The sequence below is a fragment of the Orcinus orca genome, chromosome 3 (assembly GCF_937001465.1).
Source record: "Orcinus orca chromosome 3, mOrcOrc1.1, whole genome shotgun sequence".
In the NCBI taxonomy this organism is placed as follows: domain Eukaryota; kingdom Metazoa; phylum Chordata; class Mammalia; order Artiodactyla; family Delphinidae; genus Orcinus; species Orcinus orca.
The window spans coordinates 27,369,219-27,392,191 of NC_064561.1; the positions used below are offsets into that span (position 1 = coordinate 27,369,219).

The 22,973-nt window shown below is 39.6% G+C and overlaps 1 protein-coding gene across 8 annotated transcripts in view; it reads left to right on the top strand.

The window, feature by feature from the left end:
- The window catches only part of FBXW11 (F-box and WD repeat domain containing 11), a 132,556-nt gene that overhangs the window by 106,771 nt on the left and 2,812 nt on the right, over window positions 1-22,973 (top strand). For 7 of the 8 annotated variants that reach the window (XM_033432069.2, XM_049708097.1, XM_012533834.3 and 4 more), the window contains 7 exons: window positions 1,983-2,120; window positions 6,744-6,862; window positions 8,718-8,967; window positions 11,838-11,956; window positions 13,703-13,813; window positions 14,659-14,737; window positions 15,807-15,992. In XM_033432069.2, coding sequence (XP_033287960.1) covers window positions 1,983-2,120; window positions 6,744-6,862; window positions 8,718-8,967; window positions 11,838-11,956; window positions 13,703-13,813; window positions 14,659-14,737; window positions 15,807-15,968 — 978 coding nt within the window. In that variant the 3' untranslated portion in view covers window positions 15,969-15,992. Of the gene's footprint in view, window positions 1-1,982; window positions 2,121-6,743; window positions 6,863-8,717; window positions 8,968-11,837; window positions 11,957-13,702; window positions 13,814-14,658; window positions 14,738-15,806; window positions 15,993-16,482; window positions 22,825-22,973 lie in introns of those variants that run through there. The other variant, XM_033432071.2, reaches the window with a different exon arrangement.

The window sequence follows — 22,973 nt, forward strand, 5'->3', positions numbered from 1 at the left end:
ATCCCTTTTTAAAAAGTTGCTCACAGACATATCTGTTGTCTACCTTGGTAGCGGTAGCCACAGTGGGGTAAATTTTTGTTTTTGTTTTGTTGTTTGCTTTTTTGTTTTTGAAATGTGGTTTTATGTCTGACATTTTACAAACTCAGTAGAGATGACGATGCTGGCTAAGAAGCTCTGATTTGGTAGCAGATGGACAGATGAGCTGTTTCTCGCTCATGGCACCTCCATGGTACCTCTTTGCATCCCCTGGATGTTGGAAATATGTGATCCTGGCCTCTCTCAAGGCTATCTATGGGAACTCTTTGAGGGCAGGGCTTATATTTCCAGGCTCCTGTGCTAAGTACTGAGACCACAAATGAGGAAACAGTTTCCTGTTTAAGTATACATGTATCAGTGTCTCCAATCCTCCATTTCTTTTTCTGTAAAATGAGGACAATAATTTTGGCTTCAGAATTGTGATGATTAAATTAACTGTAAACTATATAAAACACATAGCATAGTGTTATGGAAGCGTGGTACCTGGCATAACATTCAGTAAATTTTAACATTTCAGAGCATACAGAAGCATGTTGCCTTCAAAATAAGAGGAAACATGGTTTGTTAGATGTCAGCAGAAACAGTAATTAAGTGCTTATTGTGAATAAAGATGAGATTTAGCTCCTTTCTTCACTAAAGCAACTAATTAAACTTTTAGCTACTCAGATAATTAGCTACTCAGACATGTCTTTTGAACTAGATCCTGAACTCTCAGGTATAGCCAATTGTAGTCCCTATTGTCCCCTAAATTCAAGGATCAGGAATTTATACTTTGGTTATTCTTAGTGTATCTTTTGATCCTGAAAATCCTTGACATCCATTACCAAAGGTTAGGTCTTCTAGTGCTCTGGGCATGACCCACTTCCTCTTTAAACTTTGCCCACTGGTCTCAGGCTGTCGCGCTGTTTAAGATCCCTTTAGTCCTGCAGCGCTTACAGTTTTTAATCACTCATTTGGCACTGATATTTTATCTGGAGTTGTTACTGATCTTTTTATGTGTTCACTGCCGCAATAGCTAGGGCTATACTTTCTTTGTAGACACTGCATATTTTAGTAGAAAAAGCATGGGCTCAGAGTCAGGAAGAACTGGGTGTGATTTCCAACTCATCCATTACTAGTTTTGTGGCCTCAGGCAAGTTAAACTCTTGTTTCCTTGTTTGTAAAAGGAAAGTAACTGAGGACTCCCTTCCAAGGTTAATGTGTGGATCATTTAACCAAATAAACATATGATTAGAGTATATCCAATTCCAGTTACTGCGTGCCTGTGTATTGCAGTTGCATCCTTTGAAAGCATTATGCTTCCTGTCAGTCTTTTCACCCCATGCCTGGCACAGTCAGTACCTGGAATATACTAACATCTCAGTAAGTGTTGTACGAATGATGAAAGAATGAGAATCCAGGGCTGAAATGTGCCATTCTTATTCCAAAGGAGCTTCAGTCTGGTAGAAGATTAAAAATGGATAATAAAATTCTTGCTATAGTAGTTGGCATGTAGTAGTTGTCAATATCGTTTCTCAATGATCAGGACAATCAGTGCTGTGGATGGATACACAGATTGTTAGTATATGCTTAATGTTAGTGGTGGTCTTCTGCGAGATATTTTAACTGGCATTAGAGAGTGACCCAATGAGTTACTATTTATTTGTATGTTTTGGGTGCAAATGGCATTCTTTAAACGTATTGAATTCTGTCTAGGCCATTTTTTTCAAACCCAACCCAAACTCATTGGAAATCCTGTGACAGTTGCCAGATGGGCAGGGAACATTTGAGGAAAAATATTGTTGGGCTAATGTCTTACTTGGAAAAGAGTGTGATTCCTATCCACAGACAGTTATGCAAACCAAGATGGAGTATCAGTGGTATGCTGTTTCTGGAACCCCAAAGTCTGAACCCTAATAGAATAGTTGATTCACAAAAACTCATCTGTTGCCTCCTTTTTCCCTTAGACTATAGAATCTAACTGGCGGTGTGGACGACACAACTTGCAGAGGATTCAGTGCCGCTCTGAAAATAGTAAAGGTGTCTACTGTTTACAGTATGATGATGAAAAAATTATCAGTGGCCTTCGAGATAATTCTATTAAGGTGAATGACTGCATTTTGTATGTATTATTTTTAGAATTGTGGTTACATGTTAGACATTAGAGGTAACAATCTCTCCATTTCCTCCTGATTGGTTTTTATCTGTTCCACTCAATCTTGGCAGCTGTCTGCGTGGTTCTAAAGAACTAGAGCCAGAGCGTTTCCCTCTACTAACACTGGACCCTTGGATTTTCTTGCTTCTTACCCTTCTCTAAGCACATTCACTTTCTGTATTCCGTATTTAGGTGCAAGTAGAAAATATCTCAGTATCCACAGGGCTCTTGATTTCTTGGCTAGCTGGTAAAAGTGTTGCTGACTTGCATATAAATGAAAATCATTACCTTTTATGGTTTCTGTGAAAGGCTCAATTGATAACACAAAAGAATGATAGAGCAATTTATATTGTTTTTATTTACTTTTCAATAGTAGATAAACGGGATCATTTCTCTGTGTTTAATGTTTAATGGCTCTAATAGATTTTGTTTCACATTGTTTGTAGCTTATTTTCTCATATTTAAGAAAACGTTGTGGGATAATTTTACTTTTAGTTATAATTTACATGCACTCTTTTTGATGTAAAGTTCCGTGAGTTTTGACAAGCACAAAGAATTGTGCAACCACAACAATTATTATCAAGATCCAGAATAGTTCCGTCATCCACCAGATTCCTTTGTCCTGCTGCTTTGCGTTTACCCATTTTTCCCCGGGGTCCTGACAACCACTGATGTTTTTTTCTGTCCCTATAATTTTGCCTTTTCAAGAATGTCCTGTAAATGGACTCACACAGTATGTAGCCTTTTGAGTCTGACTTTTTATGCTTAGCATTGTGCATTAGAGATTCTTCTACATTGTTGCACATAACGATAGTTAGTTCCTTTTTATTGGTGAGTAACATTCTGCTTTATGGTTACACCACAGTGTGTTTATCCATTTACCTACTGAAGGACATTTGTGTTTACAGTTTTTCACAATTATGAATAAAGACACTGTAAACATATGCATGCACGTTTTTGCGAGAACGTAAGTTTTCAGTTCACTTGGATAAAAACCTAGGAGTGGGATTGCTAACTGATATGGTAAGTGTACGTTTTACCTGTGAAGAAACGGCCAAGCTGTATTTTCAAGTGGCTATGCCATTTTACATTCCCATCAGCGATGTATGAGAATTCCTTTTGTTCTGCATCCTGGTCAGCCCTTGGTAGTCTCAGGGTTTTTTTTTGTTTTGTTTTGTTTTTTTTGGATATTAGCCATTTGAATAGGTATGTAGACATATCTCATTTTGGTGTAAAGTTACATTTCTCCAGTGATCAGTGATAATGAGCATCTTTTCACATGCTTATTTGCCATCTGTATATTCATTGGTGAAGTTTCTATTCAGATCTTTTGTACAATTTTAAAATGGGTTCTCTGTTTTCATATTATTGGGTTTTGAGAGCTCTTTATATATTATGGATACAGGTCCTTTTTTAGATATGTTTTGCAAATATTTTCTTCCATTCTGTGACTTGTCTTTTCACTTTCTCAATGATATCTTAAGTAGAGCAGAAGATTTTAATTTGTCTAGTCTAGTTTGCCAGTGTTTTCTTTTATGCCTCATACTTTTGATGTCATATCTAAGAGTTCTTTCACTGAGCTTTTTGAATCTGTAAATTTGTGTCTTTCACCAAATTTCAGAAGTTTGGGCCGTTATTTATTCAATTTTGTTTCTGCACCAATTTCTTTCTCCTCTCCTTCTGAGACTCTAATTACACAAGTATTAGATCTTTTGATATTGTCTTACTTTTTCCCAATCTTTTTTCCCTCTCTTTTCTGGGTAATCTCTCTTAGCCTGTCTTCAAATTGACTGAATTTTTCATCTGTATTCTGCTATTTTCCCCCATTGAGTGAATTTTAAGATTTCAGATATTATATTTTATAGTTTCTGTTTCTCTACTGAGAACTTCTCTCTTTTCATTCATATCAAATGTGTTTACCTTTACTTCATGGAGTATAGTTACAACAACTGCTTTGAAGTCTTTGACCATGACAACATTTGGGTAATCTCTAGCTTGTCATGTGTTGATTGTCTGTTCCCCTGAGAATTGGTCACTTTTCTTGGCTTTTGAATGTCAAGTAATTTTGGATTGTATCTTGTACATTATGGATGTTGTATTGTAAAGTCTATGGATCCTGTTATAATCCTCTGGAGAATATGTGTGAGTGAGTATTTTTTTAAGCAGGTGGTCAGCCTAGTTAGGGGGGTTGGTTCTAATCTCTTTTCTGCTTTTTGCCATGCTACTTTGGGTCTGTCTTGGGCTTGCACTACTCAGAGTTTAGTCTGAGACTTCAGTGGTAGTTTAAATATCAGGGCGCTTTTTCCGGCCTTTGATGTGTTGGCTTAGTCTGTCCTGTGCATGCACTGCTTAAGGGCAAGCCCAAGTCATGTGTTGTGTGGGTTCTCATATACAATTAGGGAAGCCTTTTTCTTTTTTCCAGCTCTTTTTTGTTTTGGATTTCCGTAAGTCTCTACAGCCCACAAGGATCCTTTCTTCATTTTCCTTTGGCCAGAAAAATGGGGTTTCTCTTAGAATTTTAGTTACCTGTTCCACTGCTCTGCAGTACATCTCCATGACTGGACTTGTCCTTTGGATCAAAGCCATTTGAGAAAAGAGAAAAAGAAAATAGGGTCTTTCGCACATTCTTTGGTCCCCAAGGATTCCTTTTTCAGCCCTTCTGTCCAGAAAGACTGGTTTCTCAGATTGTAGCTGCCTGTGCTGCTGTTTCACTGTGCAGTTCCTTGATCTGGACCTGCCTTTGGGTCAAGACCACAAAAGAAGGAAATGAGAAAACAGAAAGAATGGTAAACTCACCCCATGTGGATCCTGTCTCCAAACTCTTACCCCTTGCTACAATGTATTCAATACAATACTTGCTTTCTCCTGGCTGCCCTTCCCCTCACAGTTTTCAGAGTCCTCAGCTAGTTGTTTTTGTATTTTGTCTAGAGTTTTTAGTTACAGTCAACTGGGAAGATAGGTTGTAGTGGGCTTTCTCCCCTTGGCCTTGTTTTCTATATTCTTTTACTTTGGGTGAGTTAAAAGGTATTTTTGCTTGTGTGTTTTTTGTTTTATAAAATAGTGGAATTTCAATAATTCCAATAACTGGGGCAAAAAATCACTGAATTATAGAATATAAAGAAACTGTTTTGTTGGTTTCCTATATGTATTATAGTGTTTCCCAAAAGGTATTCTGTGGATGTGAATCCAAAGGATATTGCTTTGAAGAGTAATTCCCTTCAAAGAAATTTAGAAAACACTGCATGCTGTATCCCTTTCTTAGAAATGTACAGGTTACAGTAGCATATAAAGGCTCTGAGAAGACATACAGTAGAGGCACCCAGAGTTTTCCAACTTAGAAAACATACTTGACCACAGAACTCTATTTTTATGTAATACTTATTGATAGTCCTCACCTGTGGCCACAAATATGCTCTTGAAAGTGTTGTTATTTAATTTTGGCAGTTCTCCTTTAAGGAGTAGGTAAGAATGGTTTATAATGACCTTGTCAAAGCATGGGCTGGCCGTGGGCTTGCATTTCACTGACGCTGGATGTTTCCAAAGAATTCTCTTAATAGAGGCCTACCCATGCCTAAATTAGGCCTACACTTGATTTATAAGGCACGGAACAATGGAGCAAAAATACGCTTTAGAGCGCTCATCTAGACCAATGGTTGGAAACCTTCTGTACTTCATTCTGCTTCAGTCCTTGATCAGCTCACACTTTCAAAATAGCTGTGGTTCTACTAGGTCAGAAATTAGAAGCAAGCCTTACTATTATAGAAGGACACTTAACTGTCTGTAGTGCTTGTAATATCTTGGCCATTTGTGGTAAACTTTAGGGACACTGCAAATTATGATAGTACTTTTACAAGGGAAGAAATAGTTCCGTAGACTCTATTTTTAACAAAACAGTCTTTCAAAAAAATCACGTTCCATCCCCCCATTATTTTGGGACATTATTGAAAACTTGGAAAACACTGGAAAGATCAAAAGAGAGGAGAAAAACGGCATTCAGAGTACAAAGCCAACTATCAACACTTTACTTCCTTTTAATCTTTTTTTTTAAATATACATAATGTTTATGTCACTATAGAGATGACTTTTAGTCTGATTTTTTTAAAAAAGTAACTATAATAAAGCAGTGTGTTTTCTCATTAAAAACTCTTCATAATTTACTTTGAAGTTATTCTGAGATGCTGAACATTTTTCATTTTTAAACTTTCATAAACAAATGTAATGGGTTAAGGGGTATGCATTTTTAAAAGCTCTTAATAGATACTGTCACGTTGTTTTCCAGAGGGTGAGCCAACTCTTTTCACAGAGTTTATTTAAAAATTCTCTTTATAAAGCTGTTAAGTATAATGGGCACAGTAGTTACGGGGACAAAGTAAACAAAGTAGTATACCTATTCTGGAAGTTATTCAGTATTGCCTCTTCTTCCCCTCTTGTCATTTACCACCTGTTTGATGTTTACTGCTCTTATTTACTGTAACACAGCTTTGTTTTGTTTTATGATTCAGAAAATAAGGTATGATAAAAACATTGATCAGAATGTGATATACTAAATTACTGTTTGTGTTTGTCTCAATAGATCTGGGATAAAACCAGCTTGGAATGTTTGAAAGTGTTAACGGGACACACTGGCTCTGTCCTTTGTCTCCAGTATGATGAACGTGTCATTGTGACTGGCTCTTCTGACTCTACAGTGAGGTGAGTGATTGGATTTCACTGGCCTGAACTTCTGTACCTTCCACAAGGAGGCAGATTCACCTCCTCTTCTGCGATAAAGTACACACATGCTCTGTATATGTTTTTGTATGCTATATTTCAAAACCATTTTTGGTGTAGGTACATTTGAACAAAGTGGGCGGGAAAGCTAACTTTTGTTAAGTAGGTCCTATTCCCATTACCATACATTCTAGAGATGGCAACATGCCTTCCTGTAAAAGCACAGTACCTGACAGTATCAGGGTAGCTTTCTCCTGGGAGACCACGCTCTAGAGGAGAGAGGAAGGAAGCAGGTGTTCTAGGAGTGTGGTGGACAGTAAACTACAAGTACCAGAAGAATCAGAAGCAGAGATTTGCAGCACTTTTTGAGGGACACAAATAATGTGCCCGATATTTTGTATAATGTTATTCTATTGAATTCTCACATCAACCTTTCTAAAGTAAGTAGTATCTTCTTTTTTATAGATGTAGTATTGGGAAATGGAGGCCAGAGAGGCGAATAATTTACTCAGTCACATAGTTAGTTAATTTCGAGCCTTGAATTTATAGCACTCAAGACTATCTTGATATTATGTAGCTTTTCCAGTGATGGAGACACTAGTTTTCAGATGCCACCCCAGGGGCAGAGTGATGAAGATGGAAGTGGCAGTGTTCTACAGTAGAAGGGAAGCAGTGACTGCTGGTTGGGAATTGAGAGTAGAAAGGAAACATTATTGGGATCTACTCCTAAACCACTGGGACAAGGATGTTTTTCCATACCAGATGGCTTTGGATTTTGCTGTAGTGATGCGTTCACCAGAGCCTAGAGGTAATACAGTAAAGCTTCAGCTGGACTGCTGGTAGCCTGAGGAAGGCATGTCATGGGGAGGAAAGGAAATGCCTCTTCTAGAGTGAGTCAGAGATTTGAAGAGGATTGCTTTACAGGCACACCTAAGAGATTGAAATAGTCACCAGCATGCCTAGTATCCTTTCCCTGACTCAGTGCTTCCAGGCTGCTGCTTCCACGATAGGTCATGTCTCGGCCTTAGAAGCCTGAGACTCTCTTCGTCTGCTCTGCACGAACTTGTCCCCTTAGGAGATTGGGGTTACAGAAAAGCTATGATGTGAAAGGCCTGCCCCTAAGAAGCCTGTATCTCAAGGGTGAAGCAATTGGAGACATGTGCTTTGTCCATAAAGCGGTTGGGTAGATAGATGGGTGTGGATAGATAGTTTGCAGTGGATAAATAATAGACTCAAAAGCTTGTCAGAGGTCAAAAACAACCTTAAGCTTGGAACCCAGCCACCAAGCCATCTTCTTTCTGTCATCTCAAACTCACTGCAAAGCCCACTTCCTTGCATCATTTTTTGCCATCAGCACAAGGCTGCAAACACCATCCCTGAATACCTGGGCAGGAGTCAGAATTGGCCTTCTTTTTTTTTTTTTTTTTTTTGCAGTACGCGGGCCTCTCACTGTTGTGGCCTCTCCCGTTGCAGAGCACAGGCTCCAGACGCGCAGGCTCAGCGGCCATGGCTCACGGGTCCAGCCACTCCGTGGCATGTGGGATCTTCCCGGACCGGGGCACGAACCCGTGTCCCCTGCATTGGCAGGCGAACTCTCAACCACTGCGCCACCAGGGAAGCCCTGGCCTTCTTTTTTGAAACCATCTTACCATTTCTTCACAAATAGAGAAATTGCTTCTGGGGGCTCCTTTTAAGCATGGTGTCAGGTCCCAGTCACCAGATACTTGTGAAGTCCACTCCTCCCCAGCCTACTACTAAAAATGGGCCCAGAGCACAGACACAGGAATCTTTTCCTGGTTGTCTCGATAATTAAGCATTGTGCTTTTCTGTTCCCTAGAGTCTGGGATGTGAACACGGGTGAAGTTCTGAACACGTTGATCCACCACAACGAGGCTGTACTGCACTTACGCTTCAGCAATGGACTGATGGTGACCTGTTCCAAGGACCGCTCCATCGCAGTGTGGGACATGGCTTCTGCCACTGATATCACTTTACGCCGTGTCCTGGTTGGCCACCGTGCTGCTGTCAATGTAGTAGACTTTGACGATAAGTACATAGTGTCTGCCTCTGGGGACAGGACCATCAAAGTAAGTGTGTCTGCAGTCATAACTCTGCTTGTTGCCATCCCTTTTAGAACACAGAGAAAGCAGAGGTGGCTTATACCAACCTCGCATCTGGCAAGATCTTTATTCTCCTCTACTTGTGCTTATGAGACCTCAAGGCATGCTCATTCTTTATGCTTCTCAAGCCGTAGGCAAGGTCGTAGAAAAGGGTCATGGGGTCTGGACCGAGAGCAGTCCTCTATTTCATGAAAGGACATTGTTGATAACCTTTTTAAAGGGAAGAGAACTAACCTATGGGACATGTACCATGTGCCAGAAGCTTCCCATTACTGCCTCATTCCACCCTCCCAGCACTCTGCTGAGCCACATTTTACAGATGTGGCACAGAGGACTGTGCTGGAGGCCACATTAGCTAGTTAGTGGCAGAGTTCAGATCTGATTTATTCACCTAATCTTGAGAGCCTGCCGTGCCATAGACCCTGGGCTGGATGCTAGAGATATGATGAGGAACAGGACATGTCCCTGCCTCCAAGGAGCTCAACGTGTGGTGTGAGGCAGACGTGTGACAAGCACTTGTAGTCTAGGGTGATCCATCGGGTATGGTGAATGTAGTGCTGGTTCCAATGTACATGTTAACTTATTAAAATTGTAGCTTTCCTTATATTTTTATAATAGCCTTACTGAGATATAATTCACATACCATAAGATTCATCATTTGAAAGCATACCATTCAGTGATTTCGTATATTCACAGTGTTGTATGGTCATCACTAGTTTCAGAACATCTTTATCACCCTCTGAAAAAACCTCATACCCATTAGCAGTCAGCCCCTGTTCTCTACCCCCAGTCCCTGGCAATCAGTAATCTTTCTATGGATTTGCCTATTTGAGACTTTTCAGATAAATGTTATCATCTACATGTGGCCTTTTGTGTCTGGCTTCTTTCACTTAGTGTAGTGTTTTCAAGGGTCATCCATGTACTTTGCAGCATGAATCAGACTTCATTCCTTCTGGTGACTAGAAAAATTCTGTGTGTGGATGCACCACATTTTGTTTATCCGTTCGTCAGTTCACGGACATTTTGATTGTTTGCACATTCTATCTGTTATATATAATGCTGCCATAAATATTTGTGTACAGATGTTTGCGTGTACATATACTTTTAATTCTCTTGGGATGGTAACTCTGTGTTGAACATCTTCAGGAACTGCCAAACTGTTTTCCAAAATGGCTTCACCATTTAACAGTCTCACCAGCAGTGTATGGGCTCAGAAACCTTCCTTTTATGACCCGTACTGGCCAGCATGCTAGTATCTAGCCCCACAGATCACAGACTAGATAGCATCAGACTTTTAGATTGGATAGAGTCTGGAAGCTGAAAAACTAGGATTTTTGGCACCTCACCAGTCAGTCACACCAATTTGTACGAGACCAGTGCCTGGAAGTCAAGAGGGTTTGGGCCTTTGTACAAAACAGATGTTGGGGCTTCCCTGGTGGCGCAGTGGTTGAGGGTCCGCCTGCCGATTCAGGGGACACGGGTTCGTGCCCCGGTCCAGGAGGATCCTGCATGCCGTAAAGCGGCTGGGCCCATGGGCCATGGCCGCTGGGCCTGCGCGTCCGGAACCTGTGCTCTGCAGCGGGAGGGGCCACAACAGTGGGAGGCCCGCGTACCGCAAAAAAAAAAAAAACAGATGTTGCATAATATCAGCCCAGGTATTTCTCCATATCCTTGCCAGCCCTTGTTAGTGTGTGTGTGTGTGTGTGTGTGTGTGTGTGTGTGTTTATTATAGCCATCCTGGTAGGTATTTAGTGGTGTCTCTGCAGTTTTTCTTTCGATTTCCCTAATGACCAGTGATGTTGAGCATCATGTGCTTATTGGCCATTTTTATAACTTCTTTGAAGAGACATCTACTTAAATCTTTTGTTCTTTTCAAACCTTAGATTGTCTCTTTATTATTTAGTTGCAAAAGTTCTTTACATGTTCTGGTTACAAGTCCCTTATCAGATAAATGATTTGCAAATATTTTCTTCCTGTGGGTTGTCTTTTCACTTTCTTGATGGTGTCCTTTGAAACACAAATAGTTTTAACTTTGTTGAAGTCAAGTTCATCAATTTTTTTTGTTACTTGTGCTTTTATTATCATATCTAAGAAACAGTTGCCTAATACAAGGTCACAAAGATTTACTCTTATGTTTTCTTCTGAGAGTTTCAGCTGCTACATTTAGATCATTGATCCATGTTGAATTAAATATTTGTATACAGTGTGACACAGGGATCCAACTTCATCCTTTTGCCTCTGGATATCTGGTTGTCCCATTCAACTACAAATGCAGCTAATAAAATAATTCAGGGAACATTGGTTACTTTGTGTCTCCTTATTTGGCTGGTATTAAGTGTGTCTATGGACATCTAAGTCTTGCAGACAGCTTCACAAAAGAGGGGTTATTTATTCCACATACATAATATTAGGAGTGATGTGTCAAAACAAATGGAGCTATTTGAGAAACTATGCTGGAAAAGAAGAGGATGCAAAAGGTGAAGCCCTTTCACGTCAGTTACATTGGGTTTGACGTGTCACCCGGCCTAAAAACATAAGATCTGGCCCAGACCCTTCTCTCTAGGCAAATGAATGTCTGAACCATCCAGGAGATGTTCTCTTTGTGAAGATCTCAAGGTTTGGAGACTTCACAAATTCCCTCTGTATTTCATTCCAGTTTTATCACTCAGCAGCTAAGGAAATGTTATGCTATCCAATCTGTTCCCCAACCTTCCCAGCGTATTTCATAATCAAGTATTGTGGTCATTCTTAGAAGTTCTGATTTTTTTTTTTTAAGGTACATTGTGCAAAGCCTTTTCTGCATTTATTCTTAAATGTATTGCTAATTTGTTGTACAGGTCTGGAGCACGAGCACCTGTGAATTTGTTCGTACTCTGAATGGGCACAAGCGAGGCATTGCCTGTCTCCAGTACAGGGATCGGCTGGTTGTTAGTGGATCATCGGATAATACCATAAGGTGGGTAGAAGTTGGTGTGGTGACAGAGTGGGCTCATTTTTGCCATAGTGTTGACTTATCTCCAGTCCTGATGCTCAAAAGACTCAGTTTTGGGGGCTGCTTCAGATAAGAAAACTTTAGGTAACTTTTATTTATCTCTCTGGTTCTGCATACTAAAGTGGGTAAATTGTGTATGCCCTGGGTATTCTTCCAAGATTCCCCCAGTGCACAAGGTTTTATAACCTCAACTCCACCCAAGATCACTTAATACCGTAGTGCCTCAGAACAGAGGATGCTCCAGCCTGATGCTCTCCTTTCCCTTACCAGTGAGCTCCTGCCTCTCTCCCTAACAGAGGGCAGTGTACTTTATTTCTCTCTCCCAACACTGTCATCAATTCCTGTTTGGTCATTTATCTTATCTCCCTTTTTTCTTCCCAACACTCATTGTCCTTGCTTTCTAATAAATATGAATGTCTTTAAACACTTTTTATCTTATTAAGAACTTCCCTTAAATATCTATTTAATTACCCCAAGTCATTTTTCCAACTGTCCCAACATATTCTAGTAGCTTTTTTATAATCAAATTGCCTGTTTGGGCAAAATAAGGATTGGGTTCAAGATTATTTTTTTAGAAAAAGAAAGAAAGAAAGCAAACACAATGTAGCTTTAACTGCCAAAAGTTTTCTTTATCATTTTAAGTTTTAAGGTATCATAAAAGTCAGTTGAGAACTTGAATCTTGGTTCTGTTGCATTCTTTATGCTTGGTATTACTTAATATTTCAGCAATAAACAATTCTTAACTTCCTCATTAGAACCTCCGAGCTTCTACAAAATAATAATGTGTACTGCTGAATAGTTTATGGAAGAGAACCACTTTGGAGTTATAGTGGCAGTGTTCTCTTCACAGTAGATTAGAGAAGCCATCATCACTGACACTGATGAGAACATTTGCTGAGGATAGAATATTCATTGGATTTATGATAGGTACTAGTGGGGAGGCTAAGAAAATGTCATTATAGAATTAATTTGCTAACTTTGTTTTGTACATGTTAGTTTGCTGTGGTTTCTTTTTACAAATAATGTAGTTAAATCAGTGATAATTTTTTAAAAATCTCTTTCCAGAATTGTTACATAAATCATATACAGAGAAAAAGGCTGGATGGTAGTCACTGGGTTTATATTTCTAAGACACTGCATATGCCTAATGAGAGGCTCCCACTCTGACCTTGTAATACTGTATCTAGGAAGGGGAATCCCTAAGCCTCATCAGGAGAGGGAGACCATTGTGCTGGTCCACCAGTTCTAACCTTGGTGGCGGAAGCCTAACCCCCTGGGCTGTATTTATTATCTTCCCCACACCGACATCCTTTTTCTTCTTTACGGCCTGCAATCCCTGTCTCCCCCCCAGAATTCTTCCTAGACCATTTGGCTACTTGGTTTCATCAACTCAGACATCAAGAGCATGCCTACAAACTAAATGTAATTGAAATTTGTTTGTTGGTATTATTTAAATAATAACAACATGCATGTGATTTTTAAAAGTTTCAAACTATGTAAAAGGAAATAAAATGAAAAGTAAGCCTTTCTCCCAAGTTAGTTCTTAAAAAACACATGAATGGTACAAAGGTACACACATATCTTCACATGTGTATAATGTGAACTGGGAGTGAGATAGAAATAAAGATTCCCAGGGTAGGGAAGATCACGTATGGATAGTTTGAATCATGTGTAGGAAGTTGATTCACAGAAATCTGTTTTTCATTCAAGACTGTGGGATATTGAATGTGGCGCCTGTTTAAGAGTCCTAGAGGGACATGAAGAATTGGTCCGATGCATCCGGTTTGATAACAAGAGGATTGTCAGTGGGGCCTATGATGGGTACGTGTTTCAAATTTTCAAATGCGTGGCCATAACTATATGAAGAGGAAAAATAAGTACTGCATATTAAGCAGCTGTGTATGTGCTAGGTCCCATGCTAGGTATTTCTTATGTAATGGTGGATGGCAGGATCAAGTGGGGACACTGAGACCCAGAAGGATGAATTAATAAGCTTATGCTTTTAACCATTATTGTAAACTCAGAGAGTAGCTAGTTCCTTGTCCCAGCACTAAATTAATCCAGGCTTTTTTTTTTTTTTTTTTTTTTTTTTTTTTGGTGAGTTCAATGATAAATTTCTTTTCCCCTTTTGGTGAATTGAACACATCCTCTTTAAAAAGCCTCATGACTTTTAAAATGAGCAAGTGGCAGCCGTAAACCTTTCAAGATGACCTTATATATACTTCACAGGCGGGTTAGTTGGTCTGTTCATACTCCTATTATTAACTTTCAGCATTTGCTTAGTTTGGAGAAAGGTATCCTTGGAATTTCACAGAGAGCCCTAGCTTCTGTCAGCAGCACCTACTCAGCCCTAGAGAGCTTCCTGATTAATGAATTTGGTGACATAGATTATCAAGTCAGGAATTGAATTTAGATAATGTGAAGTTGTTTTCTTGTCTCCCTTCAAACAATATTTCTTCACAATTTCAGCAATTCTGAGAATGTGTAGGTCCTTATTTTTTCCAAATCAAGTGTAATTGGTTTAAATACCTTGTCAAAACATCAGCAGGTTCCCCATTAGCTTTTAAAATAGGCAGTTCGAATGCACTCCTTTCTGTCGAGGAAATGCTTGACAATATATAAAATGTTGACTTTTCCACTAATTGTGATTTCATTTTCCTTTCTAGGAAAATCAAAGTTTGGGACTTGCAGGCTGCTCTCGACCCCCGAGCCCCAGCAAGCACGTTGTGTCTGCGCACATTGGTGGTATGTGATCTGTTGAAAGGGAAGTGCTTCCCTGTGCTGGCGGTTGGCCACCTACCTGCAGATAGACCTCCCTGAGCCTATCACTGGAAAGCTTCTGTACCTCACAGCATGCCTTCTGAGAAATGCGCTGTTCTGTTAATTTTGTTTATTAGTCAAAATCAGAGAATATTTGACATTCATATTTCTGTGAGCTCTTTTATAAAGAGTATTAACACAACTTAAAATATGAAAGCAGGCTTCCTCATTTGTAGGTGGACTGGTTTCCTCCTAGAACATAAAGTATTTCCTGTCTGCAAGTTTGGGAGATTTCCTAATATGGGTATCTGTGGTTGTGTTGTGTTTTATAACTCAGCACATTTTTGTACTATTATGGTGGACTTTCCCCTCAATCTGTATTCTACGGATTATTGCTTGGCATATAGGAATACTTTATTTTTATATATTAATCTTGTTTTACCAACTTTACCAAGCTCATTATTTCTAGCAGTCTGTTTACTTTTGTATTTTTGAGGAGACAGTTGTTTGAAAATATTGATAGAGTTTTCTTATTTTCAGTAGTTTTACCTTCTATTTTATCTCTCCTTTCATTGACTAGAAGAACATGCAGAACTTGAGTCAGGGCCATTCTTGTTTTCTTCTTGATTTTAATAGGAAGACTTCTGGTATTTCACCATTAATTTTGATGTTAGCTGTGGTTTGAGATAGATATGCTTGGTGGTGTTAAAAACACTATTCTTCTGCTTCTAGTTTTTACAGTGTATCAAGAATGGGTATTAAATATTGTTGCTTACCTTCTTAAGACCCTTTGTAAGATGATCACATAGTTTTTCTTCTTTGACATATTAATGGGCCAGGATCTAGGACACAAAGTTAAATTAAAGAAAAAGCCTAGAAGGGAAGGCAGAATCTGTATTCCTAGGGTGAAGGACAAAGCTCAATAAAGCTCTGGAAAGTTATTTAGGAAGCCTGGATAAGGAGCTGTATTTTCAGCCTGTGCCAACTCCCTGGTAGTGAGATAGGAGGGATTGTAAAGATTTCGTTTTATGAATAAAGCTGTTACGTTTCACAGGAACATTCTGGACGTGTGTTTCGGCTACAGTTTGATGAATTTCAGATCATCAGCAGCTCCCATGATGACACAATTTTGATTTGGGATTTCTTAAATGTGCCTCCCAGTGCCCAGAATGAGACCCGTTCTCCCTCCAGAACATACACTTACATCTCCAGATAACAGTCTGCACTTTACCTGTTTCAGGTGAGTACTTGCCCCACTTTTAATTTTGCTGATTGAATTCACCTTCCCTTTGGGGAAATTTTATGGTTTGGGTTCCTTTCTCAGTAATAGGAACATTAGATGCATCAACTTTGCAGAGTTCTAGCATAAGGCTAGATCTTTATGGTCACATCAAAATAAGATATAAATCGAAATCCTGCTTATTGTGGGTTTTCATATTGGTAGACACCACGGTTCCTGTTTTTTAAAACTTTTCCCAGGTCATACCAATTTAGTACCAGTAAAGTCCTCCAAATTGTTTTGCGGTGCAAGGATCTCCTTTTTCTCTTTCTTTCCTGTCTTTCAGTTCTATCTTTTATTTTTTTAAAAATCACCATCAGGCAAACACTTAAAACTACCGCCCCTCCCCACCCCCCCATTACAATCCACCCACCACCACCATTCCCTAGGGTAGGAATCAAAGAAGAGTGTTTGTTGAGAGAGCCCCTAAAACTCGTTCTTCATCCATTAGACACAACAGGTACCCTGGAAGCCAAGTCCTTTGCTCCGGTAACAGGAAGACTTAGGGCCATAATAACATTGATGATGGCATGTTTTGATTACTAAGGGTGTCCAGGTAGAGGATGAGAAGCCTTACTTGGCAGTGTCCTTGGGACTGATGACCATGTTCTTCTGGAGCAGTATTCCCAACTCTTGAGAATTTTGCGAGGGAGCCTGTGAATTCTGTGCACATTAAACTTTGTAGATTGAATAAATAATGTTTGTGCATATTTGTACTGTCATGTATATATGTATGTAAAGACTGTTAATAAAATTCATATTTATGTAAAAACATTACTTAATGCTTAGTAGCTTTTTGTCATTGTATATTTTCCTGTTCATTGAATATTAAAAATGTAAAGAAAGTCCGTGTGTAGAATCGTGAAATTTTTGGGGTGAAAAGATAGGGAATCACTGCTTTCTAGATCACTAAGTTGACATCTTTTCAGATACTCCTTATTTCTGCTCCAGGAAGTTTATCTTATTCAGGGTCAGCAGGCTACAGCTGGAGGCCAAATTTGACCCACTGCCTTATTTTTTTTTATCCTTACCATAGCAATCTAAGAATAGTTTTTTACACTTTTAAATACTTTGAAACAATTAAAAGAAGAATATTATTTTAGAACATGTGAAAATTATATAAAATTCAAATTCCAGTGCCCATAAGTAGTTTTATTGGAGCACAGCCACAGCTCATCTGTTTATGTATTGTCTGTGGCTGGTTTCGTGCTTCAGTGGCAGAGCTGAGTAGTTGCAAAAGAGACTGTGTGGCCTAAAATATGTACAATCTGGCCCATTAAGAAGAAGCATGCGGACCTCTGGTCTTGCCCCTGTTCCATCTATTAGTGATAAACCAAGGATCTGCATCAGGAATGGCAAATGCATTGTTTCTTCATGCCAACTCAGTTTGATCCGTAGTGACTGGCTGGTGTACTGCCTTTGGAAGGATGATGGGACCCCACGTGGACCCAGAAGGCCTAAGTGCCTCGATGGCTTGGCTGTGCCTCCCTGGCTATAGGATCTGAGCCACAGTAGTGACCTGTAAGCCACATACATAGTTGCCGTTCCTAGTCTCAACTGTGTTCATACTGGCTCTTGTGACAGTGGCCATCTCCCTTGCTGCTTTCTCTCTGGATAGATTCTTCACAAGTCAGTTGAGAAATTCACATGGCAGAATTTTTACATTTATTGAATTATAGGAAATTACAGAGGAAGAAGGCAAGGATCTCTTTTTTGGGGGGTGGGGTGGCGCTGCATTTGATCTTCGTTACGGTGCGCGGGCTTCTCATTGCGGTGGCTTCTCTTGTTGCAGAGCACAGGCTCTAAGCGCGTGGGCTTCAGTAGTTGTGGCTTATGGGCTCTAGAGCGCAGGCTCAGCAGTTGTGGCGCACGGGCTTAGTTGCTCCGCAGCCTGTGGGATCCTCCTGGACCAGGGCTCAAACCCGCGTCCCCTGCATTGGCAGGTGGATTCATAACCACCGTGCCACCAGGGAAGCCCGGCAAGGATTTTTTGAGTGATTGCTCTTCCCCGCCTCAACCTCCCTTCACCCCAAACCAAAGAAATACATAAGGAAGGAGGAAGGGACCCAAATGAAAACTGATTTCCTCCTTCCTGGTCTCTTCTTCTCCCTCTTCAGCCCACCCTTCATCCTGTTACCAACTATGGTCATCTTAGCCCTGCCTCTCCTCTTCACTAGCTTCCTTTTGTTTTCAGGAGCAAGGCTTAGCTAAGATTAGCTAACAGAAATTTCAATATCTAGCTCTTACCTTCTGTCCTCTCTACCCTCCCCCACCCCAGCCTTGCATTCTTGCCTCCCAAAAATCCAGGGCTCCAACCAGACTGAATTCTGTTTAATTTCCCTAATTACACTTCAGTAGTACAGACCTCTGCCACCTCCCTCCCCTTGCTTGTGTTGTTAGGGTTTTGTGGATACCACCACACCCCCACTCCTTTACTTCATCTGACTTAATTTATTATTTGGTATTGAAATAATTTGCATGCCTGTCTCTCTTACCAGGCGTGGAGCTCCTTTTATTTTGGAGCCCCAGTCTCTAATAGAGCACACAGTGTATTATGAGTGCTTGTTGACATTTGTTGGTCAAGTGACACCCGGGGCCAACATGACATCTCTGTGCTCTTTCTCCTGGGCCAACAAGAATTTGCCCATAAATAAATATGTGCGAAACTGCAGTGTATTCATACACCTTCCACAAAGATAATAGCTCAGTAAGAAATTAGAATAAGTTGTCTAAAGTGGCATAGTCAAGTACTAGATATATTCCTTACATATAGACAGGTACCTAGATGTACACATCTCCCTCTGCCCCGCCCCCTTCACCTTCGCTAAGCCCCATTGCTGTTTTTGAATCAATTTTATTGAGGTATGATTTTTGTAAAACAGATTGTACCCACTTAAATTATACTGTTTTGTGACAAGTTTTTACGAATATATACACCCCTGCAATTACCTCCACACTCCAGGTAAGAATATTTTTATCACCCCCCAGAAGTTCCCTTGTGTCCTCTTTGTAGTCAGAGCCTGATCCCATCACAGCCTTAGCAAACACTGACCTGCTTCCTTTCACTAGATTAGTTTACATTTTCTACAGCTGCACTGTCCACTTTGTGATGGTTTTTTTTTAAATTTATTTATTTAATTAATTTATTTTTGGCTGTGTTGGATCTTCGTTGCTGTGCGTGAGCTTTCTCTAGTTGCAGTGAGCCAGGGTTGCTCTTCACTGTGGTGCGCGGGCTTCTCACTGTGGTGGCTTCTCTTGTTGCGGAGAACAGGCTCTAGGCACACGGACTTCAGTAGTTGTAGCACATGGGCTTAGTTGCTCTGCGGCATGTGGGATCTTCCCGGACCAGGGATCAAACCCGTGTCCCCTGCATTGCCAGGTATATTCTTAACCACTGTGCCACCAGGGAAGTCCCTGCACTGTCCACTTTGATAGTCACGAGCTGTATGTGGCTATTAAGCTCATGAAATGTGTCCGGTTTGGTTTAGGAACTGAAGTTTTAATTATATTTGAATTGAATTGAATTGGATTGGCTTTTTAATTGTATTTAATTGTACTTCATTTAAACTTAAATTTAAATAGCTACATGTAGCGGGCTTCCCTGGTGGTGCAGTGGTTGGGAGTCCGCCTGCCAGAGCAGGGGACGCGGGTTCGAGCCCTGGTCCGGGAAGATCCCACGTGCCACGGAGCAGCTGGGCCTGTGCGCCACGGCTGCTGGGCTTGTGCTCTGGAGCCCGCGAGCTGCAGCTGCTGGGCCTGCGTACCACAACTACTGAACCCTGTGCACCTGGAGCCTGTGCTCCGCAGCGGGAGAGGCCACCATAGTGAGGGGCCCCCGCTCACTGCAGCTGGAGGGAGCCCGTGTGCAGCAATGGAGACCCAACGCAGCCAAAAATTTTTAAAAATAAAATATAAAATATAAATAGCTACGTGTAGCTAGTGACTACCGTGTTTGGACCAGCATCGTTGTAAGAGTTTTATATGCTTAGGTTTTACATTTAGGTCTTTGATCCGTTTAGAATTAATTTTGTGAATGGTGTTTTTTATACAGCCTTCTAGTTGTTCCAGCTCTTTTGGGTTAAAAGACTGTCCTCTTCCCATCGAATTGTTATAGCACTCTGTCAAAAACTCAATTGACCACTTGTTTGTTATACTTTTTCTGGCCTCTATTCTGTTCTGTGATCTATGGCTTTCCTTTTGCCAATACCACGCTGTGTAATAAGTCAGTTTTAAAAAAAATTGTTTTGACTCTTCTAGGTCCTCTTGGTTTTCATACTCATTTTTGAATGAAATCGTCAAATTCTATGAAGATTATGGGATTATGATCAGGACTGCATTGACTCTAAAGGTCACCTTGGGGAGAATTTCCATCTTTAACAAATGCTGAGTCTTCTAATCCATAAACCCAGTATATCTCTTTACTATTTAGGTCTTCTTCAGTTTCTCTTCAGCAGTGTTTTGCAGTTTTTAGTGTAGAAGTCTTGCACACCTTTTGTTAAGTTTATTCTGTTCTTAATTTTTTATTTTCTGTGCTATACATTCTCTCTGCATTGCTTTGACTATATCCCAATGCTTCTGCTTTTATTTTCCCACATAGATAAATAGATAAAATAGAACACAGACAACTACAATTGTGGCTGAGCTTCTGGAATGGATAGGGTCAGGGGAGTAGGTATATCAAACAACAACTTAAGTATACCTCTTTTGTAGTTTGGATATGTGTTTGTGTCTTTCCACTGTTAAAGAAGCACATGATAAAATCTAAGACATCTGTAGTATGTTTTCTCCCCCTCTGGCGAATTTGATAGATGAATTATAGAACATAGTAAACTTTCACAAATTGGACAACTTTTATATACTACTTTAAAATGCCGTGAAATTAGATTCCTTTGATTGAGAGATGAAATGATCACCAATGCCGTTTCTCTCATTGGCTGTGGTGGAAAGGAAACTGTAGTGTTACTTCTTCCAGGCCCTCCTCTCGCCCCCTTTTTGGGAAACTAAGAACAACTGCCTTGTTATGATCCACAATTATAAATCAGTGGAAAAATCTTATCTGCTTTTTAAGCAGCACAAGCAATGAAACCTCAAATGTGTTTGTCTCTTCAAAGTGAATTACTTCTGACAACCTTGGCAGTCAACTTTATAGATTTTATTGCTCTTTTCCAAATTCTTTTCATTTATTGTAACATGAAAAAAATTATTACCATGTGATGCTGTAAAATTTATGCATAATAAGAAACACTACCCTAATGATGATTTAACCTTGCAGTAAAATATTTACCCCTAAAATATAAGGTAGGAGTATTTCTATGTCGAGAAATTTAGCAATAGATTTTTCTGCTGAGTCATTTTTTTTTTAAAAAAATTACTAACTCCCAAGAGCTATGTATACAGTAGCTCTCTTTTTTATTATGAGACAATATTAGGAAATTAGTAAAAAGTAGATAACTCCTCTTCTTGGTTCACCATTATTAACTCCTTTGTATGTAGCCTTTCAGGCTTTTAAAAATTATGTTTGATAACTGTGCTTTTTTTTTCTTTATTGTGAAATTGTTGCCTGTCAGTAATGTCACTATTTGTCTAAATTACTGTTCCTAATGGCAAAATCATGTTTGATTGTTTGGATATGCACCTGTTATATATTTATATCCCCCCCCCAGCTTTTAATTATTATAAAACACATTGCCATGATTCTTTCAGCTTAATCTTTGCCCAACCTTTTATTACCTTTGGATAGAATTCTAGAAATGTCTGCAGTGTCTAGGTTGAAAGCTATGATGTTTAAAGAGGTTTGATACTTAAGAGTTGTGTTAACCCTCCAGAAGAGTTACATCAGTTGACATTCCCACCAGCAGCGTTTGAGAGTGCTGACTTCTTATCTCTGGGTGTTAATATTTTTAAAATAATTCAAATACTCTTACATATCCTTCATGGGAAAACAGTGGCAGATGAAATTGTGAATCTGTCTTGCGTTCGTTTGGAAGCTTATTAGGATTCTTGTGAAATTAGGATTTTGTGGAAATTAACAACCTTTTAGGAAAATTGCCTTTAAAAAAATATATACAAGGTTTAAAAGCAAAACAAAACCAAACAACCACCCCCACCCCCACCCCCTTTCTTTTTCTCTCTCTCTTTTTGGCCATAGCATTTTAGACCTAAAGGTGACTTAGATCTTCCAGGCCAATGGTTTAGTGCAGTGTTTGGAAAGGGTTGTAACTTATTAGTGGTTGTGAAATCATTTTAATGGATTTTGACTTTGGGTAAAATTTAGGACATAAAATGTCAGCCTGCATTGTCCATAGTAACGATTAGTGTTGGAATGTTAGAATGTTCTGCGTAGGGGTATGTGTGTGTATTTACATACACGGATGAATGTAGAGACTGTGATTAAAATGTGTTCCTGACTCAAGGTCATGGTCAAAAAAATATAGAACATTCAGTTGTCTTCCCCTCTACATTGTGTTGTCCTTTTATAAATGATTTATTTCAAAAAGAAGTAATTTCTGACTGTTGGCATTCTGTTTAGAAGGAGTACTCTGTTTACTAGCTTTTACATATTTTTGTTTCACAGTGATAGATGAAGACTCTGGGTCGGTCATGAGAGAGGTCCTGGTGGCCTCTGGATGGCGTAAATTTAAGATTATGCTAAATATAAAATCTAACATTAAGCATATTTTGTTACATGCATAACTTTTAGCAGCATGAAAGATGATAGGTTATAGGGTCAGTCATCTATTAGAATCCCCTCTCTGTCACTTAACGGCTAATGCTTGCTTTTTTTTTTTTTTTTCTGGAAGCATAGTTGATTTACAATGTTGTGTTAATTTCTGCTGTACAGCAAACTGACTCAGTAATACACACATAAATACATTCTTTTTTATACTCTTTTCCATTATGGTTTATCCCAGGATATAATGGCTAATGCTTTAAACCAAATAA